Source organism: Heteronotia binoei, chromosome 18, assembly GCF_032191835.1.
Source record: "Heteronotia binoei isolate CCM8104 ecotype False Entrance Well chromosome 18, APGP_CSIRO_Hbin_v1, whole genome shotgun sequence".
Taxonomy (NCBI): Eukaryota; Metazoa; Chordata; class Lepidosauria; order Squamata; family Gekkonidae; genus Heteronotia; species Heteronotia binoei.
In genome coordinates, this window is record NC_083240.1 from 36,065,854 (window position 1) to 36,093,129 (window position 27,276).

The 27,276-nt window shown below is 52.4% G+C and overlaps 1 protein-coding gene across 3 annotated transcripts in view; it reads right to left on the minus strand.

The window, feature by feature from the left end:
• GIT1 (GIT ArfGAP 1) overlaps window positions 1-25,314 on the minus strand; it is a 70,279-nt gene extending 44,965 nt beyond the window's left edge. For 2 of the 3 annotated variants that reach the window (XM_060259148.1, XM_060259147.1), the window contains exon 1: window positions 24,971-25,180. In XM_060259148.1, the coding sequence (XP_060115131.1) occupies window positions 24,971-25,022 (52 nt within the window). In that variant the 5' untranslated portion in view covers window positions 25,023-25,180. Of the gene's footprint in view, window positions 1-24,970 lie in introns of all 3 variants that reach the window. The other variant, XM_060259149.1, reaches the window with a different exon arrangement.
• Between the last annotated feature and the right edge of the window lie 1,962 nt (window positions 25,315-27,276).

Genomic DNA, 27,276 nt, shown 5'->3' on the forward strand with positions numbered 1-27,276 from the left:
GAATTTTTGGACTAGGACTTCCATTCCCACTGGGTTCAGAAAGAGGGGGGGTGGGGTTGACCAGTAAGAACCTCCTAATTTGAGAGAGAGTGAGAGAGAGGAAGAGAGAGAGAGTCATTCCAAAGGTAAAATCATTTATTAACATTAAAACCACACTGCAGAAACTTTATTCATATAACTTTCTGGTAGGCAGCATACAAAATTAATCACATGAAGCAAATACCCTAACAAAAGTACATTGTATAGAAGATGCATTTTGGTTGCTTCTGCCAAAGACCCATGAGGTGTTTGCCCAGAAACAACAAGGGAAAAAAAATCACACATTGGCTGTGATCACACACACTAAATAATGCACTTTCAATCCACTTTCATGGCACTTTCAAACTGGATTTTGCCAGTTCAGTTCACACGGTACAATCCAGTTAGAAAGTGCATCAAAAGTGGGTTGAAAGTGCATTATTTCGTGTGTGTGATCGCAGTCAAAAGTACCCTTTTCTATCCACAGGAGCGAATGTAACTGTCGGTCAAGTCTGTGATGAGCATCTGACAAAACCCAACCCCTATCATACAGTAAGGTATGAACCTTGACCTAACCAAAACAATACTATGAGGGCAAGCAGCTACGTCACTTCAAATAACAACGATAACAATCTGCATATTATCAGCGGCACTCTCTGTGTCAAAGGGGAACCATGGAGACACATAGATATTATGACTTCGAGGGTGAAATGAAAAGAAGTCAACAATTCTTCTAGAGCAGGATGTACTGAAAGAACAGGCCAGAGATGCAAAGCCTTATGTGGGACAGAACCAAACAGATAGCCATAATCTACTTAAGAACTGGATAGAACTATCCTATAATTCTACCACAATATCTGAGCCTTTTGTTTTGGAAGAGAAGCCACACTTCTAGTCATAACAGCAAAGCATCCTAAGAACATAAGAGAAGCCATGTTGGATCAGGCCAGTGGCCCATCCAGTCCAACACTCTGTCACACAGGGGCCGAAAAAACCAGGTGCCATCAGGAGGACCAGTGGGGCCAGGACACTAGAAGCCCTCCTACTGTTGCCCCACCAAGAATACAGAGCATCACTGCCCCAGACATAAGACCATAAGAGAAGCCATGTTGGATCAGCCAGTGGCCCATCCAGTCCAACACTCTATTTATTATTTATTTATTTATTACTTTCAATTTATATCCCGCCCTCTCCGCAAGCGGACTCTGTGTCACACAGTGGCCAAAAAAACCCAGGTGCCATCAGGAGGACCAGTGGGGCCAGGACACTAGAAGCCCTCCTACTGTTGCCCCACCAAGAATACAGAGCATCACTGCCCCAGACATAAGACCATAAGCGAAGCCATGTTGGATCAGCCAGTGCCCCATTGAGTCCAACACTCTGTGTCACACAGTGGCCAAAAAAACCAGGTGCCATCAGGAGGACCAGTGGGGCCAGGACACTAGAAGCCCTCCTACTGTTGCCCCACCAAGAATACAGAGAGTCACTGCCCCAGACATAAGACCATAAGAGAAGCCATGTTGGATCAGGCCAATGGCCCATCCAGTCCAACACTCTGTGTCACACAGTGGCCAAAAAACCAGGTGCCATCAGGAGGTCCACCAGCAGGTCCACTAGAAACCCTCCCTACCAAAGCCCAAACAGGGGACCTCAAACCAGATATCAGAAACATTTGAAGCATCATCTGATAAAAAAATAAATAGATAAAATGATGCAGACAGTCATTTTGCTAGCCAGAGAGTCACTGCATGAACTTTGGCCTATACAAGGAACCATCAGCAGCCTCCTAACATTGGCAGCTCTTTTCAAGTGAGAAAATTTTTGAACAATAGATTGGCAGAGCACAGCAGCCTTCTGCGCCCAGGCATTTTGCGTGCGCGAACATGCGCGCGCATCAGAAGAGAGCCTGCAAACTGCTACTGCTCATGGGGATTCTTCCCCCCTCCCCGCATTAGCCTCTCCTTGGCAGCCCCCCCCCAGCCAAGATGGAGAAACGTGCGTCGTGCTGCACTGTCTTCACACCCTCCCTTGCCAGAGCAGAATCCTCCCACACGGAAAGCTATTCCCAGCTTGGCACCCGCATCTCTGGGGAGGCACGGAAATCCACAAAGCTCACCCCTTCCTTTCCCCTCCACTGGCAGGGCGTCGCCATGTGCATAGTCCAACCCCCCCATCCCTTTGCTGTCAAATCATAGCTGACTTATGGTCCAGGGCTTTTTTTTTTTTTTTGCAACAGGAACTCCTTTGCATATTAGGCTACACCCCCCTCGATGTAGCCAATGCTCCGAGAGCTTACAGGGCCTACTGTAAGCTCTTGGAGGATTCGCTACATCAGACAGAGAGCTCCATCTATATGTTGTGGTTAAGAGCCACTGACGGACCTCTGCTCCATATGTTTATCCAGCTCCCTCTTTAAGCCCTCTAGGCTTGTAGCCGCCGCTGCCACCTCCCGTGGCAGTGAATTCCATGCGTTAATCACTCTTTGGGTGAAGAAGTACTTCCTTTTATCCGTTCTAACCCGACTGCTCTGTAATTTCATTGAGTGTCCACGAGTTCTTGTGTGAAAGGGAGAAAAGTACTTCTTTCTCTGCCTTCTCTATCCCACGCATAATGCTGTAAGCCTCAATCGTGTCACCCCTCAAGTCATCATTTCTCCAAGCACGTTGACCTTTCTTCATAAAGAAATCGGAACCCTTTTTAAAGATGGCATGCCCTCCTCGGAAAGGCCTGGCCCAGCCCACTTTGCCTTGCTCTCCCCCCTCACCCTGCAAGCGGCACTAGGGACCTTTTGTTTCACGACGGCAGAACAAAGGCACATTTGAGACCAGATGAAGAGGGGAAATGCCACTCGGCCAGAAGAGAGCCAGGCTCAGGGCAACCAATGGACAGCACAGCCCCAACCCTCCGACCAGGGCCTGAGGAGGAAGGCTCACTATCCCACAGCTCCAGAGGTCAAAGTAGGGCGCTGAGAACCATATGCCGCCGCCCTCTCACTCATCCACAGGCGCGCTGCAAATACCTTCAACTCACAGGGCTGGCCTGAGCCACAACTTCTTGTGTTGTGAGCCGCCCTGAGCCACCTTGGTGGGAAGGGTGGGATATAAATCATAAATAAACTAAAACTAAACTAAACTGTTCCTCGTGAAGTCCGCCAGGGCCTCTGGGCTCATGCCCAACGTGTTTATCCAGTCTTGGTCAACTTTTACTGGTGTCTAATTAATCTTTGGAACTTGCTGCCACAGGATGTAGCGATGGCCACGAACTTGGATTTTGGGAGGGGTTGGAGAGTGCATTTTGAAAAAGTGGTCAAACTTGCTTAACGTAAGAGCCACACAAAATAAATGTCAGATGTTTGAGAGCAGGAGGGAGGGAGGGAGGAGGGAACTTCCTGACCATTAGAGCGATTCCTCAGTGGAAAAGTTTTCCTCGGGAGGTGGTGGGCTCTCCTTCCTTGGAGGTTTTTAAACAGAGGTTAGATGGCCATCTGACAGCAATGAAGATCCTGTGAATTTAGGGAGAGGTGTTTGTGAGTTTCCTGCAAGTCCTTTGCGTGGGCTGCGACGGGCCAGGGAAGGAGATCTCCCTACCGGCTTTTGACGGTGCGTCGCTGATACCAGTGCGCAGGGTCAAGAGACTGGGAGTGCTTCTGGAGCCTTCCTTGACAATGGAGGCACAGATAGCAGCCACTGCTAAAGCCTCCTTTTTCCTTCTTAGGAGGGCGAAGCAGCTGGCCCCTTTCCTGGAACATGGCGACCTAGCAACAGTGATCCATGCAACGGTCACCTCGAGGCTGGACTACTGTAATGCCCTCTACATGGGGCTGCCCCTGTACTGAACTCGGAAACTGCAGCTAGTGCAGAATGCAGCAGCCAGGCTGCTAGTGGGACTACCTCAGTGGGAGCACGTGCAGCCTAGGTTGCGGGAACTGCACTGGCTGCCAATTGTGTTCCGAGTTCGTTACAAGGTGCTGGTTATTACCTTTAAAGCCCTATAATGGCCGAGGACCTGTCTACCTTAGGGACCGCCTCTCCCCATATACTCCCCAGAGAGCACTGAGATCTAGCTCCCAAAATCTCTTAAAAATCCCTGGACCAAGGGAGGCCAAACTGAAAACAACCCGAGAGCAGGCCTTCTCAGTAACGGCTCCCCATTGGTGGAATCAACTACCAGCCGAGGTTCGAGCCCTGCGGGACTATAATCAGTTCCGCAGGGCATGTAAAACTATTCTTTTCCAAATGGCCTACAAGACTGAATCCTGAAATGACATCCAGCCATCTGATATACATCGTTTTGTATTATAGCACCTTATCTGTTGTGGTTTTAATTAATCTATTTATTTAATGTATTTTATTGTATAATATATTTACTGTACGTCATAGCACTTTCCATGTTTGTGAGCCGCCCTGAGCCTGCCTTGGCGGGGAGGGCGGGATATAAATAAAAATTATTATTATTATTGTTATTGTGCAGGGGGTTGGACTAGATGACCCTAGAGGTACCATCCAACTCTAGGTTTTCTATGATTTGAGGGAGGGAGGGAGGGAGGGAGGGAGGGAGGGAGGAAGGAAGGAAGGAAGGAAGGAAGGAAGGAAGGAAGGAAGGAAGGAAGGAAGGAAGGAAGGAAGGAAGGAAGGAAGGAAGGAAGGAAGGAAGGAAGGAAGGGAGGGAGGGAGGGAGGGGAAGAGGTGGAAAGAAAGCAACTTTAAATGCATTCCTCAAGCCGCCAGCTGGCTTGGTGAAGTGATTTAAAGAGACAAATGCCTTCTCCAAGCTGGCTGAAGGTGTGGTGGGGGCTTTGAGAACCACAGAATATGTGTGAAAGAGCCACATGTGGCTCCCGAGCCTCAAACTGCAGTTTAACCACACCTGGATTAAACAAATCCCTGGAGAGGTCTTTTAACCCTGATAGCTGCATGCAGCTCAGACAGCTTTTTTAAAAATCAAGCTTAAGTTTTCACAGACTAGAGCCCACGTCAGAAGCAGGTTTTAGTGCACGGAATAAAGCCTGGCGAATCCTTAGGATTCCACAACACTCCTACTTATTTTTGCTAAAAGAGGATCTCACACTTGCTCCTCTGGAATTACTTCCATGTTCTGAGACAGTCTACCTCTGAATATGAGCGGCTGAACTGCTGTATTCCTATCCAGTATGCAAAGTCTGCAATAGGCAGTGATTCTGGGATGAAGCAGACCAGGGCTTTTTTTGTAACAGGAACTCCTTTGCATATTAGGCCACACACTCCTGATGCAGCCAATCCTCGAAGAGGGTCCAGAAGAGGGCGACGAAGATGGTGAGGGGTCTGGAGACCAAGTCCTATGAGGAAAGGTTGAAGGAGCTGGGGATGTTTAGCCTAGAGAGGAGGCGGCTGAGAGGTGATATGATCACCATCTTCAAGTACTTGAAGGGCTGTCATCTAGAGGATGGTGTGGAATTGTTTTCTGTAGCCCCAGAAGGAAGGACCAGAACCAATGGGTTGAAATTAAATCCAAAGAGTTTCCTGCTCAACATTAAGAAGAACTTCCTGACTGTTAGAGCGATTCCTCAGTGGAACAGGCTTCCTCGGAAGGTGGTAGGTTCTCCTTCCTTGGAGGTTTTTCAACAGAGGCTAGATGGCCATCTGACAGCAATGAAGATCCTGTGAATTTAGGGGGAGGTGTTTGTGAGTTTCCTGCATTGTGCAAGAGGTTGGACTAGATGACTCTAGAGGTCCCTTCCATGATTCTAAGCTTACAGAGGGCCCTATGTCATGAGCCCTGACGAGGAGGAGCTGGAAGGGTTAACAGACCTGGAAGAGTTGCCAGCCAGTTCTTCAGCTGAACAAACAGCAGTTGGCCCATCAATCACTCCCCAGGCACCAGTGTCAGCTGTTGACGATCAATTTCCTCCAAGCTCCACCCCTCCCATCTCAAGAGTTTGAAGCAGGCTCCAGAAAGAACTTTCAGAGTGAAGACATGAGGCACGCCGATGCTTCAGATCTTTCAGCCCTGAGTTCTAGCAGAGTCACTGCCACCCGGGGAGCAGGCTGATTGAGGCCCCCATATAGTTCCCACCCAGGACCTGGTAACCTTGAGGAAGCAACAAGTCTATTCTCTGGCTTGCATCCACGCTCCTTCCTGATCCTGACCTGCTTGATTTCCTTGGCACCCTGACCTTTTGGCTTTTGGACGTTGACTTCTGATTCTGGTTTGTGATTCTGCATTGGTGACCTGGCTCCAACTTGGCTTCCTGAACTTTGACCTTGGACTGGCTTTGGACTCCTGCCTGCCTGCACCTTGAGAACATGACACACTCACTCCATAAGATGGATGAGGAGGCAAGCGGAGGCTCTGGGCAGCTAGCAGCCTTGCTTACGTAGGTGCAGCACCTCACCCAAATGGTGGCTCATCTGCAACAGCAGCTACAAGCCGCTGTCGCTGCCCCACCCAAATTCCCCCAGAGAAGTTTGCTGGGAAGGTGGAGGAGTTTCCTGCATTCCTGGCACAGTGCAAACTGTATATTGAATTACATGCCAGAGACTTCCCCAACAACAAGACCAAGGTATGCTTCATTGTCAGCCTCTTAAAGGGGCAGGCAGCTAAATGGGCTACCCCCTTGCTTACAGCCCCATCACCCCTGCTGACTGACCACCAGGGCTTCCTGGATCATATGGCGGTAGCTTTTGCTAACCCCCAGCAAGCAGCCACCGTCTATCGGAAGATCCGGACCCTGAAGCAGGGTAGAGATTCGGTTTCCCAGTACTCCACTGAGTTCAAGCTTCTGGCCCAAGACCTGGCCTGGAACGAGGCTGCCCTCATGGACCAGTATACAGAGGGGCTGGCTGACGAAGTCCTTGATGAGCTGGCACGAGTAGACTGACCGGCCACGCTGCAAGGCCTAATCACGCCGTGTCTCCGCACTGATGGCCGTCTGGAAAGCCGCCAACAAGCGTGCAGAAGCGTCCATCCCTCTCAGCTGCCTCGCCACCCAGCGACGGTGCCAACCCCGACGCACACCAGCCCCAGGACTGACAACCCAGAGCCTATGCAACTCGGGGCTGCATGGCCGCAGCTCACCCTTGAGGAAAAAGCATGGCGCCGCTCACAGAATCTCTGCCTGTACTGTGGAGGGGCGGGGCACTTCTCCTCCGGCTGTCCCGTCAAGCGCACCCAGCCCAGTACCATGCCACCGCCACCAGTAAAAGACCAGCCCCAAATCTGAGTTGACCCCCTGACTTGGGGCACCTAGCCGGGCCCCCTGAACCCTACGTTACTGGCCAGGGCCCATTTCTCGTACCGGTCACACTCAGCTTGCCTGACGGATGCTGGCTGTTCGTCTACGCCATGGTCGACTCCGGGGCCTCCCGCTGCTTTGTCGACGTGGCCTTTGTGAAGCAACACCAGACCCCGGTGCAGGACTAAGACACCCTGACCCTGGTCAAAGCCATCGATGGGCGCCTTCTCCGCTCTGATGACCCAGGAGACCCACTTGGTCACGCTCCAGATCCAACACCATCATGAGCAAGTACAATTTGATGTTGCTCACATGCCCCGCTTTCCCCTCATTCTGGAACTCTCCTGGCTCGTAAAGCGCGACCCCCTCGTGGACTAGGCACAGGGAAAGCTGAGCTTCAAGGACCCTTGTTCTCACCAGGCCCGGTCGGCCGCCCTGGCCGCCACCGCTCCAGTTGCTGATCCTCTACTTCCCCTGACCTACACAGACTTTGCCGATGTCTTTGAGGAAAAGGGGGCCGACCAGCTCCCCCTGCACCGGCCTTATGACTGCGCCATCAATTTGGTACCAGGGGCACCGCTGCCTATGGGGCAGCTCTACCCCATGTCCGAACCGAAGCTAGCAGCCCTGCGGGACTTCCTCGCCAAAAACCTGGAACGGGGTTTCATCCGGCCATCCAAGTCCCCGCTGTCCGCCCCTGTTCTCTTTGCCAAGTAGAAAGGAGGCGAGCCCCGGTCCTGCAATGACTACCGGGCCCTGCACAAAATCACCATCTGGGACTGCTACCCTTCGCCACTGATCCCAGAACTACTGGATCGTCTTAAGGGGGCCCAGGTCTACACCAAGCTGGACCTCCGGGGCGTGTACAACTTGGTGCGGATCCGCGCAGGAGACGAATGGAAGATGGCGTTTGGGACCCGCTATGGCCAGTACGAGTATCTCATGATGCCCTTGGGTCTGACCAACGCCCCGCTGTCTTCCAAAGGCTGATGAACGACATCTTCTGCGACCTGCTCGACCGCTTTGTGATCATTTATTTAGATGACATTTTAATTTATTCCCAGAGCCCCGCCCAGCACACAGAGCACGTCCGCCAGGTCCTGCAACTCCTGCACGAGAAAGGGTCTCTATGCCAAGCTAGAAAAGTGTGCCTTCGACTTAACAGCGGTCGAGTTCCTTGGCCACATCGTCTCACCCCATGGGAATCAGATGGACCCGAACAAAGTCAAGGCGGTCCTGACCTGGCAAACGCTGCGGAACCACAAGGACGTACAGCGGTTCCTCGGCTTTTCCAATTATTACCGCCAGTTCATCCCTGCCTATGCCGATGTAACCACACCTCTGACCCAGCTCCTCCGGCCCAAAGAGCGATTTCATTGGACTCCAGAGGCAGACCATGCCTTCACCACCCTGAAAACCTGCTTCACCACCAAGCCGCTCCTGCGTTACCCAGACCCGCAGCTGCCGTTCACAGTAGAGACCAACGTGGAGTGAAATGGATAAGTTAACGAGAACTTTAAGAGACTATGATTTAGAAGTATTTAAGATGGAGTGGAAGAAGTTCAGAAGATATGTAGAAAAAGAACGGAAAATAAAAGGACATTGGATAATTTTTGATAATGGTTAAGTATAAGTGGGAGGAGGATATGAATTTTGGTTCTTATTAATTAGGGGTACCTTTAATAATGATGTTTTGAATATAGTACACCGGCGGGGGTCAAGTAATGGGGGGAGGGGTAGGTAGAAAGTAACATATGGGAGAGAGAGAAAAGTAGTTATTAATGATATAAGAAATTGAATATATTGCCATATGTTACTAATAAAAATTGTTTGAAAACACAGTACAGACCAACGCCTCCAGCGTGGCCCTCGGCGCAGTGCTATCCCAGCGGGAGGACCCCTCCCAGCAGCTACAACCCTGCGCATACTACTCGCGGCAGCTGATGCCTGCAGAGCGCAACTACACCATCTGGGAGCGGGAACTCCTGGCCATCAAGACCGCCTTCGAGGTTTGGAGGCATCACCTTGAAGGGGCCCGCCATCCCGTCCAGGTCCTGACTGACCACCGGAACCTGGAGCACCTACAGACTGCTTGACGCCTCACCCAGCATCAGATCCGGTGGTCCCGCTTCTTTTCCCAGTTTGACTTCCGAATCACCTACATCCCGCAGAACCAGAACACGGACGCCCTCTCCCGAAAACCGGAGTCCGCTGTGCCTCTAACGGAGGACCCCAACTGGGCTCATCCTTGCACCCTCGGTCTTCACTGCCACCATGACTCGCCCGACCTTGGCTGCAGACATCCAGGCCAGCCAGGCTCAAGAGCCCTGGGCTCAGCAACGCCTCCTGGAAGTGCAAGACGGCCCAGCCGGGGACCTCTCTACCTGCCAAGGTCTCCTCCTGCACCGTTGGCGCCTATACGTGCCTTCGGGGCCCCTCCGGGCCGACGTGCTCTGCCTGACCCACAACTCCCCTCCTGCGGGGCACTTCAGCCAACAAAAGACCCTGCACCTGCTCACGCGGGAGTTCTGGTGGCCTCACGTCCTCTATGTCGGTTCCTGTGAGGTCTGCCAGCAGGCCAAGGATGTACCGGCCAAGCCCCCAGGGCTTTTGCATCCCTTACCCACGCCTGCAGGACCCTAGGACACCATCTCCCTGGACTTTATCACTGAGCTCCCCAGGTCCATGGGGCACACTTGCATCCTGGTGATGGTGGACCTCTTCACCAAGATGGCTCACATCGTTCCATGTCCCAAGCCGCCCACAATTTCTGAAACAGCCCAGCTCTACCTCCAGCACGTCTTTTGCCTGCAGGCACACTTGATCTCAGACCAAGGCCCGCTGTTCACCTCCCGATTCTGGCAAGCCCTGCACTCCAGCTTAGGCACCCAGGGGCATTTATCCTCGGCGTACCATCCCCAAATGGATGGGGAGACTGAACGCACCAACACCACGCTGGAACAATACCTGCGTTGTTACACCAGCTACCAGCAGGATGACTGGGTCGCCTTGCTACCCCTGGCCGAGTTTGCCTACAACGACGCCGGACATGCGTTCACGCAACAGACCCCATTTGCAGCCACCTATGGGTACCAACCTCGCTAATTCCCCACAGTCCTGCCCCCCACAGCAGTCCCTGCTGCTGGTACGCACCTACAGGAACTCCAGGCTCTCCAGGACTTTCTCTGAGAGCAGCTCCAACAGGCTAAAGAGGCCTACAAGACAGCCACCGACCGAAAGCGACAGGTGGGGCCCCCACTGAAGCCTGGGGACCACGTCTGGCTCTCCACCCGTTACCTGCGTCGGCCTGGCCAGTCTCACAAGCTGGACCCTCGCTTTGCGGGGCCTTACCTGATCACGGACCAAATCAACCCCATTACTTTCCGGCTACAGTTTCCGGTCACCCTCCGCATCCACCCGGTCTTCCACCGGTCCCTCCTTGTTCCTGCTACACCACCGGATCCCATCCACGCACCGTCTCCAGAGCCGCCTCCATCTGTCCTGGTCGATGACAAGGAGGAATACGAAGTCCACCAGCTCCTGGATTCCCGAATCCACCGCGGGGACCTCCAGTACCTTGTAGACTGGGAAGGCTATGGCCCCAAGGACCGTTCATGGGAACCCGCAGACAACCTACATGCCCCTGACCTCGTGCAGCAGTTCCACACGGCCTACCCTGACCGGCCTGGCCCATCTGTGGGGCGGGGTCCTGGGGGGGGATAGTGTCATAAACCCTGACAAGGAGAAGCTGGAAGGGTTAACAGACCTGGAAGAGTTGCCAGCCAGTTCCTCAGCTGAACAAACAGCAGCTGGCCCATCAATCACTCTCCAGGCACCACTGTCAGCTGTTGACGATCAATCTCCTCCAAGCTCCCCCACTCCCATCTCAAGAGTTCGAAGCAGGCTTCGGAAAGAACTTTCAGAGTGAAGACATGAGGCACGCCGATGCTTCAGATCTCTCAGCCCTAGCAGAGTCACTGCCACCCAGGGAGCAGGCTGATTGAGGCCCCCATATAGCTCCCACCCTGGACCTGGTAACCTTGTGGAAGCAACAAGTCTATTCTCTGGCTTGCACCCACGCTCCTTCCTGATTCCTGATCCTTACCTGCTTGATTTCCTTGGCACCCTGACCTTTTGGACATTGACTTCTGATTCCGCATTGTGATTCTGCATTGGTGACCTGGCTCCTGCTTGACTTCCTGGACTAGCTTTGGACTCCTGCCTGCCTGCACCCTGAGAACGTGACACCCTGTAAGAAGAGCCCTGTAAGCTCTTGGAGGATTGGCTACATAAGAGGGTGTAGCCTAATATGCAAAGGAGCTCCTGCTACAAAAAAAAGCCCCAAAGCAGACACTCCATCTAACCCTGCCAGCCTCTCCCACAGGTGCCAAGAGACCCCAACGCTGTCATGCGCCCCAGCTTCACACCCGCAGCACACAGCATGAGCCTAGCCTCTCCCCCTGATAGAATGAGCTGCCCAGATTCTTGTCGAGTGAGTCACCTCCCAACCCAAGCTCCCCATCCCCCAAACACAGTCATTTTCCCACCCACCGAGGCACCCCCCTCCAACAGCTTGTCAACACCTGTGGGAGAAGCCCCCCCCCACAAAGGCAGGGCCATTGTGCAGTGGGAGGGAGTGGAAAGACACTGCAGAATGTGCGTCTGATACAGAATCATCTGTCCTCTGAAGACAGAATGGGGGATTCCACAAAACACACGCACATGCAAGACACTGTGTGCTACGATCATACTTGGGCGCACGCACGCACACACACACACACAGCATGTTGCCAGAAAACCACAGCAAAAATGCAGCACCCCTACAAACACCGCACCACCCAAAGGCAGAGGCGACACTGCCCGTGGAAAAGGACTGCGCGCAAAAAGAATCCAGACTGGGGTGGTTAGGAGCTCAAGAAAGAGGGTGCCACCTCCCACACCCACATTCCAGAGTCCCTTCCCAAGGGATCATCATACAACCAGGTGGAGCAAATCCCGTACACAGCTGTTTTTTTTAAAAAAAACCCATATGGCAGAAATGGTTGCTGGCTCCCCAAAGGAACGCACAGGAACACAGTTCCGGCTGGCTTGATGTGCAGGGTGTGTGGCCTAATATGCAAATGGCAAATGATCCAACAAAGCCCGGTGTGAAACAATAGTGATGCCAGGAGTGTGGCCTAATATGCAAATGAGTTCCTGCTGGCCTTTTTTCTATGGACCATGCTCCAGGGCTTAGTTCTTGTGGCCCTTTCTTACATGCTCAGGGAAATGCTGATTGCCACTTTGGGGTCAGAAAGCAGTTTTCTCCAGGCCAGGGATCCTGGAGGGGGAGTTGCCATCTTTTGGGCATGGAGCAGGGGTCACTAGGTGTGTGCGGGGGGGGGTGTAATATTGGTGAATTTCCATCATTAAGAACATAGGAGAAGCCATGTTGGATCAGGCCCATGGCCCATCCAGTCCAACACTCTGGGTCACAAAACGGCCAAACAAAACCAAGTGCCATCAGGAGGTCCATCAGCGAAGCCAGGACACTAGAAGTCCTCATACTGTTGTCCTTCCCAAGCACCAAGAATACAGAGCATCATTTGCCCCAGACAGAGAGTTCCTACAATACGCTGTGGCTAATAGTCACGGATGGACCTCTGCTCTAGATGTTTATCCAATCCCTTCTTGAAGCTGGCTATGCTGGTAGCCGCTGCCACCTCTTGTGGCAGTGAATTCCACGTGTTCCCCTTTGGTGCATTCTGCAGGGGGAATGGACTAGATGATCCTGGATGTTCTTTCCAACTCTACGATTCTATGCTTCTGAGCCAGACCACGGGCCTGTCTAGCCCAGCGACCGCTGCCTTGTGGTGGAACTCCAGAGCCTTTGCCTCCACCCCAAGACCCTCCTGAACTAGAGACAGAGACCTTCTGCAAGCTGGAGAGAGGCTCTCCCCAGTGGCCAGGAGCCCTTCCCCACTTCCAGCCTCCCTCCGTGGGATGCAGGGAAGGAGAGCAGGGCAGCCAGACAAGAGGCCGTTTTTATGGCTGGACAATGGGAGCAGCCCAAAGGCCAACAGGAAGGGAAAGCCATGCAGAAAGGGGGGCAAAGAGGGAGCTTGCTGGCTGTTGCGGCTCTATTCATTCAGACACCCCCTCCCTTCCCCCCCAAAAAATCCCTCAGCAAGTGCATCAGTGCTCAGCCACAGAACCTGTCTGCAATGCCCCAGCTTGGCCAAAGAAGAAGGGGTGGCCAAACTTGCTTAATGTAAAAGCCAGGGAGGGAGGGAGGGAGGGAGGGAGGGAGGAAGGAAGGAAGGAAGGAAGGAAGGAAGGAAGGAAGGAAGGAAGGAAGGAAGGAAGGAAGGAAGGAAGGAAGGAAGGAAGGAAGGAAGGAAGGAAGGAAGGAAGGAAGGAAGGAAGGAAAATAGAGAGGGGGAGGGAGGCGGAAAGAAAGCAACTTTAAATGCATTCTTCAAGCCACCAGCTGGCTTGACTTGAAGAAGTGATTTAAAGAGAGAGATGCCTTCTCCAAGCTGGCCAACAGGGTGGTGGGGGCTTTGAGAACCACACAATATGTGTGAAAGAGCCACATGTGGCTCCCAAGCTGCAGTTTGGCTGCCCCTGGGCTAGCGCATCCATCCTCACCTGGGCTTCTAGGTCAGAGACTGGTGTCCATGTTCCAGGCAGCTTCTTCTTGGGACACTGAGATATCCCCTCCTTGCTTGCCTCTGTTATTTCAGTAGCCTGGAAATCCAGATTCTTAGCCCCTACTCCCAATAACCGAAGCCCACCCCCCCCCGCCCCCAATCACTGACATGGAAAAACTCTTCTTCTGCAGACCTCTCAATAAGCCACCCATCCTCCCACCGGCTACACAATCCCTTTCTGCAGAAGAGATCCGAGGGAGTTCTCTGCAGCTTCGGCCACATTTGCAATGTCCACCCAGACAGCCACGTTCTGCGTGTCCCACAGTCAACATTTCCTAAAACCTCCTCAGCTCAGAGCTGACTTCTTCCTTCCTGCTCTCACGGAGCCACATCTCTGATTACCTGATTCTCAAAGAGAGTATTTTGAAAACAAGCATTCCAGCCGTTGCTCCGTGGCACACAGGAAAAGTTGGCCAGCTCCAGGAAGGAAAATTATGCAGAAAAGTTCCTGCCTGAAGCCAGAATCTGCCAACTGGGGGAAGGAGCAGGCAGAGGTGCCTGGCCAGCCATTGTTAGCAACCTGGAATTAAATCCACTGCTGTGTCTCCTCCTCTAGTAATAATGCACACGCATTCTCAGCCATTTCCTTGCCACCGTCTTCATATTTAAAGCAGCACAAGGGTTTCAAAAGCACCTGCACCCAATCAAGTGGGCTACAGTTAGCCCGCCGAAAGTGTCAGCTTCAGTCAATCCGCCAGTCTTGAAGAAGCCACAAGACTCCTAAGTCTTGTTTTTGCTTAGGAACTGATATGCGCAGCTTAGAATCATAGAGTTGGAAGGGACCTCCAGGGTCATCTCTAGTCCAACCCTCTGCACAATGCAGGAAACTCACAAATACCTCCCCCTAAATTCACAGGATCTTCATTGCTGTCAGATGGCCATCTAGCCTCTGTTGAAAAACCTCCAAGGAAGGAGAGCCCACCACCTCCCAGGGAAGCCTGTTCCACTGAGGAACCGCTCTAACAGTCAGCAAGTTCTTCCTAAAAGAGCCAGAAACTCTTTTGATTTAATTTCAACCCATTGGTTCTGGTCCTACCTTCTGAGGCCACAGAAAACAATTCCACACCATCCTCTATAGGACAGCCCTTCAAGTCCTTGAAGATGGTGATCATATCACCTCTCAGCCACCTCCTCTCTAGGCTAAACATGCCCAGCTCCTTCAACCTTTCTTCATAGGACTTGGTCTCCAGAGACAAGCGCTCCACAAACTGCACCATTTCCTCACTTGGTAGCATATGCAAAACTGAACATCAGGGTCCCCTTTGGCTTTTATGTTTTTTTAAAAAGCAAGGTTCTAGTCCCTATGGTTGAAGCAGGAATACCTAGTGAAATCCCAGGAGGTAGAGCTGCAGCAAAGTTCCCAGCAGTTTGGGGGTGGGGGGTGGATTTCAGTATTTATCCTGGCTCCTTGCCCTTCCCCAAAAGTATAACTTTGGACACATGCTTAACGCAGATTGCAATAAAAATCAACAGCTCAACAAACAGGAATCGGCCTCCAAACACCACCACTGCACAGATGACAGCAAATCAACACAATGTTTGAAACAGAAAAAAAAGGCATGCACGCACATCCCACAAGCCAGCACTGGTATTCAAAGCTCCAGTTGACATTATACTAAATGCCTGTGGCATTTGCTTTGTGTGGGGTTATTTTTCCCTGCATAGCGCGTACGGGGTTCCCCTCATAAAAGGAAATCTACAGGTTTTCTTTGGCCTCGTCCCAGTTTTAATCAGTCAGATTCCCCCCTCCATATAATGAAGTCACAATTTTTTAATCAGGCAGATCAAAAGGGATGCTGGAATTCTGTGGGCATGCACGCACACGCAGGGAGCGGGGGGAAGCGATGTACAAAGCTCAGTTTTTCCCCCCTTAAAAGCAAAGTTCTAGTCCTCAGGAATGTGGAAAGGAAAGGTCCCCTGTGCAAGCACCAGTCGTTTCCGACTCTGGGGTGACGCTGCTTTCACAACGTTTTCACGGCAGAATTTTTACGGGGTGGTTTGCCATTGCCTTCCTCAGTCATCTACACTTTCCCCCCAGCAAGCTGGGTACTCATTTTACCGACCTCGGAAGGATGGAAGGCTGAGTCACCCTCAAGCCAGCTACCTGAAAACCCAGCTTCCGCCAGGGATCGAACTCAGGTCGTGAGCACAGCTTAGGACTGCAGTACTGCAGCTTTAACACTCTGCGCCACGGGGCTCAATACGCCTAAAAGTGAGTGGGCCCAAACCTCCATAGCTGAATGAGCAGGTGAAAAGAACTGCTGGGGTTAGAGATTACTCTCTCCTGGGCTTTTGCTACAATCAGTGAACGTTTAGGTACAGAAAGAGAAATCAAGCAGACCGGCTATTTGCGTAGGGTTGCCAATCCCCAGGTGGGGGCAGGGGATCCTCCGGTTTGGAGGCCCTTCCCCCCTCCTGCTTCAGGGTCATCAGAAAGCGGGGAGGGGAGAGAAATGTCTGCTGGGCACTCCATTCTTCCCTATGAAGATCAATTCTCATAGGGTATAATGAAGAATTGATCCACGGATATCTGGGGCTCTGAGGAGGCTGGTTTTTTTAGGTAGAGGCACCAAATTTTCAGCATAGCATTTAGTGCCTCTCCCCCAAATACCTGCCAGGTTTCAAGAAGTTTGGAGCAGGGGGTCAAATGCTATGAGGTGCCCCTATCCTTCATTATTTCCAATGGAGGGAAGGCATTTAAAAGATGTGCGGTCCTTTTAAACGTGATGGCCAGAACTCCCTTTGGAGTTCAATGATGCTTGCCACAAACTTGCTCTTGGCTCCACCCCCAACGTCTCCTGACTCCACCCCCAAAGTCTCCTGACTCCACCTCCAAAGTCCCCAGATATTTATTGAATTGGACTTGGCAGCCCTGTATTTGCATCATCTGTGCAAGATGCAGAGCCCAGTTTTTCCTGGTGCAGATTTTGGGCTAGCTAGGCACACAACCCTTCCATCGCTTTTGCAGAAGAGAACCAAACCTGCCTTGTGCTAGACTTAGCAGCCCAAAAGCCGCTTCTAAATTTGGCAGCTCCCTCGCGAGTCCAGCAGGAGGGAGAGGGAAAAGAGCAGCTGGATGGGGGAAGACGCAGCTTCCCCCCCCCCCTCTCTGGAATCAAGGGTTCTGCAAGGACAGGACTACTGGGGGTTCCAGCCTCTCCTCCCCACACCCCATTCCTGGCAAAGATGTGCCAGCTGCGGGCACCGCTGGGACATGACTGAACAATGCCAGGCGGAAGTCATGCCCTCCGATGCCTCCTGGCTCTGCACCCGCCCAGGCAAACTTGGCAGGAGAGCCCTGGCTTTCACACGTCACCCCCCACCCCAAGGGGAAGGCATCTGCCACCCAATCCGCTAGGAAATTCACACAGACACGGAAAGGGGGGGTGTTGATGCTTTCAATCCAACGATGCACCTTGCAGGCTGGGTGAAGACAATGAGAGAGGGAAAGCCAGCTCTGACAGCCAATGGGGGCACCTCCTGGGAAACCAAGCCAAGCTGCAGAAGGTAAGACCATAAAGGAGGAACGACGGGGTGGGCAAAAAGGAGAACTGTCGGAAGGCAGGGAGGGTTGAGCATTTTGGCACTGGGGCTGAGCCAAAGGTGCTGGGATTGGTGGGGAGGGGGCTGGATGTGCAGCCCCCTCCCCAGCAATCCCAGCAGCATCAGGACAGGAAGTTTGGCTCTGTGAGGATGGAGTAGCCCCTCCCCACCTTTCCTTCCTGGCTCTCGGGTGGGACCAGCGAGAGCCTCTGGATTGCAGCAAATGGAAAGAATTCCCCCCTCCCTGCAGACAGATGGGGGAAATGGAGGCTTTCCAGCATCTTCCTACTGTTCTGTCCAGCGGTTGTCCTGCAGACCCCAGACTCTTAAGAAAGGCCATGCTGGATTCGAGCAAACACCCACTTGTTCAGCGTTCCTTTTTCAACAGCAGGCCTCCACTGCCTTCAGGAAGTGCATGGTGGCAAACGTCTCCAGTTTATCTTGACTCACAGGGCTTTTTTTTGCAGCAGGAACTCCTTTACAGATTAGGCCATGCCCCCCTGATGTAGCCAATCCTCCTGGAGTTTACAGGGCTCTTAGTACAGGGCCTACTGAAAGCTTCAGGAGGATTGGCTACATTGGGGGGGGGGAGGTGTAGCCTAATATGCAAAGAAGTTCCTGCTACAAAAAAGCTCTGCAGCATACATTATTCAGAGATACGCTGCTCCTAAACGTGGAGGTTTTACTCAGCAAACAGCCCTCAAATAGCTGACCTTCCAAGGATTTTTTTTCTTGTGAAGCCATTTTTTTTCACAGAGACAAAACTGCAGCAGAGTTATGCAGCTAGTTTGGCCACTTCATTTCAAAGTTCTGTGCCGTCATTTGAACCAAAGAACTCTCCAGTCAATTTTGGACAGGTGGGACCAGATTCAGGCTCCAGTTTGCTTTGGTGGAAGCTTGAGAAGGCAACCAGGAGCTCTGCTGGAGGACTCAGAGGTTGGTTTAACCCAGGGTTGGCCAAACTGTGGCTCTTTCATACATATTGTGAGGCTCTCAAGACCTTACCATCCTGTTGGCCAGCTTAGAGAAAACATTTTGTTTCTTTCAATCGCTTCTCCGAGCCAGGCCAGCTGGCTGCTTGGAGAATGCATTTAAAGTTGCTTTCTTTCCACCTCTGCCTCTCTCTCCCTCCCCATCTATTTGCTTCCCTTCCTTCCCTCCTTCTTTCCTCCCTCTAACATCTGACGTCCATGTCTTGTGGTTCTCAAACATCTGATGCTTATTTTATGTGGCTCTTACATTAAGCAAGTTTGGCCACCCCTGGTTTAATCCCATGGCCTATTCTGGACAACAGCCAGGTAAAAGTGGAGCAAGAGGTAATTAACTTTTTGCTTGCTCTAAGCATCTGGTAGGCAGAGGTAGATGCCCTCTGACTGAGGAAGTTCCATTTGGCTAACATTGCACCATTGAGATACCAAAAGACAGACTGACCCTAGGGAGCAGGGGTGTCAAACATGCGGCCCAGGGGCTCCTATCACAGGCCTGTGAGCAACTTACATTGCCTGCTTCCTTCTCCCTCTCTTGCTTTCTTCTGCATCTCAGCTTGCTTTGCGCGGTTCTCTCGATCACACAGGAGTTACTGAGCAAAGCTTCTATTTTCTCCATTGGCTGACCAGCATATGAAGCAACTTAGGTACAAAAGCTTGCAATGCCCAGCCATTTCATGTTTTCCTCTGGGTCTTAGGCTCGAAGCACTGATCATGAGATTTCTGTAATCAAAAGTAGGTTTGCAACTTACAGATACACGCCTGAACAGCCTACTCAAGACTGCTACAGAACAGACATTGTCTCCAGATTGTGATGCAATAATTCAGAGCAGGAGGGGTTCAGTTATCAGAGATTGTTAAACAGACAAAGTATTGCAAAAGTGCTAATGTTTTAAGCATGTTTTATTGAAAGGGTTTATTTTAAAAAATATATTTAATTGTGTTTGTCTGTGTCCTTTATAAAGTTTATATCTCTGCTACCTGGCATTACATTTTATGACACACATGGCCCAACCCGAGAAGGTCTCGTTTAGGTGAGATCCAGCCCTCACAACAAATGAATTTGACACCACTGAGTGGTAAAAGTTATTGTTTGATCTGGTTAGGGTTCTGATGGAATCCCATTTTCTGGAGCCGGCAAGCACCAGTCTGGGAAAACAAGGAAGACAGGTTCCCTGCTCTCTGCTTCCACAGACCTTCACACCACTTGCTGGCAGACAGTCCTCCAAAATGCAGGCTGCTACCAGGCCAAAGAAGCAAGGATTTGGCTGTGCCTGCAAAGTTAACACTGGCCACTAGAAAGGGTACCAAGGAAAGGCCGGAAAGGCCCCCGCTTGCCTAGCTGTCACCTAAGCAGTGCTCTGAATAGAGTGCAGCAGCCCAAAGATCTTTCTTTTGCAGTTACGGGCCAGTTTGATGCTGATTCCTTAGGGATCAGAAATGTTTCCTTTAGCCCTTTGGCACAACTCTCTCACCTGCCCCCACCCACCCCAAGCTGGCTCTCCAATTCCAGGGACCCAGCAGGCAGAACTCCAAGCACCAGTGAGATCTCCAGAGCTTCCCTCCTTTCTGTTTCCAAATCTTGGAGGGTGAGCGTGGGCACATCCGGAACAGATGGTGACGAAGAGTCGCATCTGAAGATCTCTGCGGTTTCTTCCCACAGGAGCTGTTGGCACGGCACAATCTCTCACGGGGACACACGCCGGGGAAACCTTTCTGATGGCCCCGCTCTTACCCCGCCACTGTCCCACAGGGCAGTCCTGACCTGGAGAGTAGCCCCAAAGCCCCTGTGGCAGAAAAGGCTCTCCTAGCAGGGCAAAGATCCCTGCGCAGCCTCAGAAGAGCCAGCACAAGTGAGCGAAGGAGACGACGGGGAGCAGTGGGACCCAGAGGGCACCTGCAGGGAAACAAGCCAGCCTCAGCCCTTTTGGTCCCTATCTGGTCAGGGCTGCTCCGTCTTAAAGAAGAATACGTACCCCTTCTCAGGGCTTTCGTTTTGTAGCAGGAACTCTTTTGCATATTGAGTCACACACTCCTGATGCAGCCAATCCTCCTAGAGCTTACAGGGCTCTTAGTACAGGGCCTACTGTAAGGTCTTAGATGATTGGCTACATCAGGGGTGTGTGGCCTAATATGCAAAGGAGTTCCTGCTACAAAAAGAAACAAACCCCTGCCCCTTCTTGCCCTGTTTCTCCTGACCTCTCTTCTGTTGCCTCCTTGAAGTCCAATTGTTATATTCTGTTATATTTTTGTAATGTTACTGGTTTTTAGGTTTTAACAGTTTTAAATGTTTTAATCCTTTACATATTTAAATACCTGTTTAATTTTATGTTTGACTATTTGTTGGGAGCCGCCCTGAGCCACTTGTGGGAAGGGCGGGATACAAATCATAAATAAATAAATAAATAACAATTGTTGACTGTAAGCAGGGCTTTTTTGGTATCAGGATCGCCTCCGCATATTAGGCCACACACCCCTGATTTAGCCAATCCTCCAAGAGCTTACAGGGCCTACAGCAAGCACTTGGAGGATTGGCTACATCAGAAGAGCGTGGACTAATATGCAAAGGAGTTCCTGCTACAAAAAAGCCCTCCCTCTGTACAGCGCCTCACATGAATGGTGATATGTTTAAAATAAATATTATTATTCAGCCAGTTCAAGTTCGCACAGCCCAAGGAACTATTTTTTAAAAAAAAATTCTCAAAGGGATAGGCAAAGTACAAACGAAAAGAGGGCAGCACAGCCAAACAAAGGGAGAGCCCCTCGTATCCTGCAGTGATCATCCTCAGCTCCACCAGGTTTAAAGAGTGGGAGGTGGAGGGGGCTTGGGGGCTTCCAGGCAAAATATAAGCCCAAGACTGGTTCCTGTCAGATTATAACCACTGGAGACCGCCCCATAGTGGGATCAAATACAGAGCTGTGCTATATTCGGAATGCACGTTTATTTGCACGTATCTGCCAGTCAGTCATGCAAGCACAGAAGTTCTGCATTTTGGTCACTCTTCTTCATGTGAAAGTAGAAAAGAGTAAGAGTCCAGTAGTAAGTGGCATTTCTTAACATGGATATTCCTAATAACATGGAATGGACTCCCGACCGTCACTCTTTCCTGTTAAATTTATTTGCTACATCAGCTTTGAATGCAGGGCCAGCCATGCCACTCGGCAACTGTCCAGGGCACTCGCCTTCTGGGGGTACCAAATTGGGTCCCCCCTATGTGACTCAGTGATGTTATCAGCGCAGGGGGTGTCAGAAGTTAGCCTTGCCGAGGGTTCCAGATAGTCTACAGCTGGCTCTGCTTGCATGTTTTTAAAAATCAAATACAATGCATTGTTTTAAATAAAAAAAATGGGCTGCTGCTAGTCCACATGGAGCAACTAAAAGAACGTGAAACATGCAGGCTGTCCCTAGGATGGGATGCAGTTCAAGCAAGGGTTTCTAAAGCCCCCGGGAAAAGTCTCCCTGTATATCCTTTCCTCATCCCAACCAAAATGAGCAAGGAATCCTGGCTGGAAGATGCAAATCCACAAACTTCTTGATTCCTTCCAGTCCCGTCACTCGAAGAAGTAGTTACAAAAACAAATGCTGCTCTTGTGCAGAACGATGGAAATATACTGTATTTTGCTGTAACTACACAACTTAAGACTACAAGCACAAAGCACAAACATGCCCAACCCGCACCTCGTAAATAGGGACGGAAGAAGGAAGGAAAGCATCAGCTACTATTCTCTGGGAACAAGCACCCCACATAGAGTGTGCACTTTTGAGAATGTGACAAAAACAAAAAAGGTCCCTGCCCCAAGCAGTTTGCAGTTTGATAATCAACAGTGGAAGGAGGAGGGGAAAGAGAAAGCGAGAGAGAGAAAGTGGGAACTGGCAAATCCAGGCCTAGCTCAATTTCCAGAGAATTTCAGCACAGCAGCCTAAGGAGACAAACAGGAAGCTCTCTGTTATGGACACAGACAGATCTGACGGGCGCTTAGAGGTACATCTTCATTGTATGTCCCAAGAACAGCCACCAGTGCAGTTCTCCTTTACCTGCGTGCACATAGCAGGTCCTCATGGAGCGCACAGCTTGTACCAGCCCAAGCATAGGCCTAAATGCTGGTGTCAAGACCCTAACTCTTTCTCCATACAGGAAGTCTCTCCCCCCACGCCTTCAACTGGACACTTCCTCCCTTGGCTTCTTCAGAGCACCAACAGAGGGCGTTCTCCCTGGTTTCCACCAAGAGCTTGCTCTGGTGGTGTGGGCAGTCTCCAAACTTCATTCCCAAGACTCAGGCAGATGATGCTCACTCACTCACTGAACCAGACCGCTGCCACCGCATATCGTCCAGGGTCTGCCCGCAAGCAATAATTGCCTGGTATACACACATTTCTAAGGGCACCAGCAGACAGCAAGTGGCCTAAACTGCGTACCCAAGAATCTTGTGCATCGATGCAAAGTACATCAGGATCATGCACATGTGCATGCAACCCAAGAGCTGGATCCCAAAACCCCCGGCCAGCTCCGCTTGGGTTGCGTCACACAGATACCAAAGAATGCAAGGGCTGACTCACTGGATCCCATTGTCTATGGTCAGTATTCTGGCTCCAACAATGGCTAGTTAGATTGGCCTGAAAACTCAAGAATAGCAGCAAAGACTTTCCGGGACCAGATCTTCCAAGAAAGGACTTCTATTCACAAGGCTACAATCATTGCTAACCTCTCTATGCATGCTTCAAGTTCTAATTCCACAGTTTGGAAGAGATGTGCACATAAAGTGGTCTTAAACTGAATCAGACCATCATGGCCAGTATTGGCTACTCAGACTGGCAGTGGCTCTCCAGGGTCTCAGGTGGAGGTCTTTCCCCATCACCCACTGCATGGTCCTTTTCACTGGAGATGCCAAGGATTGAACCTGGGGCCTTCTGCATGCCAAGCAGAGGTTCTTCCCCTGATCCACAGCTCCTCCCCATAAAAGAGACAGAAAGTATCCGCACCAAAACATGCTCTTTCTCACTCTATAAGGACTGGTTCTCACATGCCCAACTTTAGATCATGAACAGGCCGTTTGGCCCAACACAAAGAGGACTTTCATATCACTGCAAACACAACACATTTTGTGAAGTCAAGACCACACATCAAATACAAAGGTGAGGACCAACTTGCGAAGAGCTCTGGCAAGCAAGCCGAGTCACATGTTTCAAATGAAAGTAAGGGAGCTTGTAGCACAACAACAACAAAACCACCAAGGCACCATGATCCAGATATAAGGGTAGACCTCAACAAAGCTCTACCTTAAGTCTTGAACTAGATGCAAAGACTTTGCCTCCCCACCCCACCAGCTCAGCATCAGATTCTTCCTTCTGCAACAGCCGCACAGCTTCAACGTGATGGGGTCATTGGAAAGGCCTCCACCATTACCCACAGGCCACGCTGTGGGTCCAGCCCACCCCCCTGCTAGGTGGGCATTCCACCTCATAAATGCTTCCCCTCCAGTCCATTAGGGGGGGCGCTCTGGGCCCCTCCCCAGCGAAAGGAATCCTAGAACATAAGAGAAGCCATGTTGGATCAGGCCAATCCAGTCCAACACTCTGTCTCACACAGTGGCCAAAAAAAAAAACAAGTACCATCACAAGGTCCACCAGTGGGGCCTTTTAACCAGTTGGGAACTGAAAACACCAACCAAGGCCTGGCCTCTAGTGAAGCCCAGGAAAAGAAGTAGCAATGGCTGGAGACCCAGGGCTGCCCTAACCACCCACTCCCCAAAGCAAGTCTTCTTCTGCACCAGCATGTAACAGAGAGCACCCCACGCACAGCCAAGTGGGGGATGGGGGAGAGATCCCTGACCCACCCACAGAACTCCGTTTCCTCAGCAGGAGCTCCATGCCACAGTGAAAACCAGGGTGCCTAGAGCCATCTACAAGGGTCACTGAAGAGAACAAGTGAGGGTTTGGGCGCCAGGTCTCCCGGATTCTCTTCCCATTCATAAAGAGGCAAAATGGAAGGGGGGGGAGGGAAGGCAGCAAAGCAGGCCAAGGGCCCAGCCCAAGCCGTGAAGGCGCCAGGACACCCGAGTTCCAGACTGCAAGGGGGGGAGCCAGGGTTGGAAAGGGATGACAGGCGAGTTGGGAGGGGGGTGGTGGTTTCTGGTTCCTGCCCATTGCCATAAAACCAGAATCAACCGCCTGGTTCCTAGATCCGGCCACAGGGAAATGGAGTGGAGATGGATCCCTAGAGGCCTGAGTTCCAGTCCTGGGAGAACTCTGCCCGGGGTTCTAATATCGGCGGAGAGCAGACGGAGGAACGCTCGGGATAGCCTGGAGCTCTCCTTGACCGGCGAGGGGCCCCGCGGGCGCCAGGCTTGGGAGGGGGGGGCGCGCCAGCCTCCCCGAGAGAAACCCTGCAGCTCCAGCCGCATCGCTCCCTGCAGCAGGCCAGGCCCGGCCCGGCGCGCCGGCCCCGGCAGGCTCTGCGTCCTCCGCCGCCTCCCCACCTGGCCGGGGCTGCGGCTGCAGGCCAGGCCCGTCGGCAGCTCACCTGGGGCGCTGCAGTCGGCGCACACCTCCGCCCGGGGCACCTTCCGGGCCATCCTGAGCGGCGAGGCGGCCAGCGTGGGGCCGCGCGTCCTGCGCCCCGCCTGCCCGGGGCGGGGGTCCCTTCGTGTGCCGGAGATCGGGCAGCGGCACCGGCCGCCCGGCCCCTTCGCGGCCGCCGCTGCTGCTGCTGCTGCTTCCCGGGGCTGAGCCGCGCGTCCGCCCTCCTGCAGGAAGCCAGGCAGGCGCAGAGGGCCGCCCCCCGGAGGCGGAGCGAGCCCCGCTGGCTGGCGCGCAAGGCTCGCAGGAGGCGAGGCGGGTCCTAACCGGGCCGCCGCCGCCGCTTGGTGCTGGTAGCGACCCAGTGACGCCCCCCCACCCCGATAGGCGGGGCGGAGTCGCGCGAAGGCGGCAGGACGCCTGCCCCCCCCCTCGCCTCTGTCCTGGGAAAAGGGGCGGGGGCTGGAGGGAGGAGTGGGGAGAGTAATGCGCCTGGGTCTTCCTGGCACCGGGCTAGAGAAGGGGCGCGCTGGTGCCGGATTGAACCCCACGGAGGCCCCTAGGCAATTGAAATGGGGGGGGGGGGCTTGCAAATTATCTCAGAGTCTACCCGCCCCGCTGTCCACGCTCCCACTGCAGCCTGCAAGCACCTTCTCAAAAGTCCTTTTTACTAAGCTGCAGGGGAGAGGCAGAAAGAGGCAAACTTGGTGACAATGCCAGCCGCAGCAGGCAAATTGGGCAAAGAGCAGCTCAGTTGCTGGCCGCGCATGCAGGCTGGGAGGGCTGCAAGCAGGGGGGAAACTGTGGGGGAATGCTGGCCTGGGGCCCCTAAAGGCATAGGGGGCCATAGGCCAGTGCCTACTTGGCCTAATTGTTAATCCGGCTCTGGTTGGACTCCACCCTCTGGACGCCTGGTTCTTGTGCAGGCTTTGGGGGGTTGGCATGGCCTGTGAGGGGCTAGCGTAGGCGCTGTGGGCGGGGAGGGGGATTTGAAAACTGGGGTGGATGAAGCTTTCTACATTTTCCTCTTTCTCACTCTGGTAACCGCTGGCCCGATGAAGAGTCCTGGAAGACTTCGAAAGCTTGCACATTTCTCTGGATCATTGGGTCGGTCCCAAATATTGCATGGGTTCTGTTTTTGGCTTTTGCACCCAGGACAGCTGTAAACAACTGCTTCTCAACGCAGGCCTTCCATTGTGGCGGGCTGTGGCTTCCTTTCTTTTAGCAGGCTGAATCCTGGAGGGGCCTCGGGGGCTTAGCCCGAATTTGCACTGAGAATCCCAATCAACGGGGCTTTGGGGGGGGGGGCAGAAGAGGCCCAGCGGGAACTAATTTGCATTAGAGGCCACATCCTGAGGTCACCATTGCTTCACACGGCTTTTTTAAAAGGAAAAATCCAGCAGGAACTCATTTGCCTATTAGGCCACACCCCCTGACACCAAGCCAACCAGAACTGCATTCCCGTGCGTTCCTGCTCAAATAAAAAGCCCTGCCCATCAATGCCTTTGTGCCTGGAGGTTCCATTTAGGTCTCCTGGCTAGTTGCTGTGGTCTGCAGGGGCCCTCAAGGAGGCAACACATGTCACTGGGGTCCAAGCTGGCCACATGGGAGACAAGTCTTGCCACCAAGTGTTGGCTGTCGAAGCCTTGGATGGGTTGGCCGCAAGGAGCCCACTGCTGCTGAGCCAGCTTCTCCCCTCTGTTGGGGGTCAGAGTTACGGTCCGTCAAGCTCTCCCTGGCATGATGCCCATAGCAGCTGCCCATGTTGGAGAAAGCTGCCCCCCCCCCTGGCACGCACTCGTCCCCTTTTAAAACCATTTGGGCTAAATGGCTCCCATCCATTGGGGGGGAGGATTGTTAATTATGTATTGCTCAAAAATGCATGGCTACATTTCTATCCTCCAAGGAGTGCGAGCTCTCTTCTCCTTTATGTCATCCTCATAACAACCACGGCCATGTGAGGAAGGCTGACCTAATTCCAGCCTTGCTTTGCAGAGAGAGAGGACCTTTGGAACTGGGTCTCCACAGACCTCGTCTCTGCACCTGCCATACCACACTGGCTGACCTGAATAGCCCAGGCTAGCCCAATCTTGTCAGATCTTGTAAGCTAAACAGGGTTGGCTTTGGCTAGTATTTGGGACGGCAACTTCCAAGGAATTCCAGGGTCATGAGGCAGAGGCAGGCAACGGGAAACCACCTCTGAAAGGCCCCTTGCCTTAAAAAAAGTCTAGTTCGCCACCTAGTGGTGCATAACGCTAAAAGACCTAGAACTGCTGCCTGCCGGACAATCTTAGGATCTTCTGGCCATAC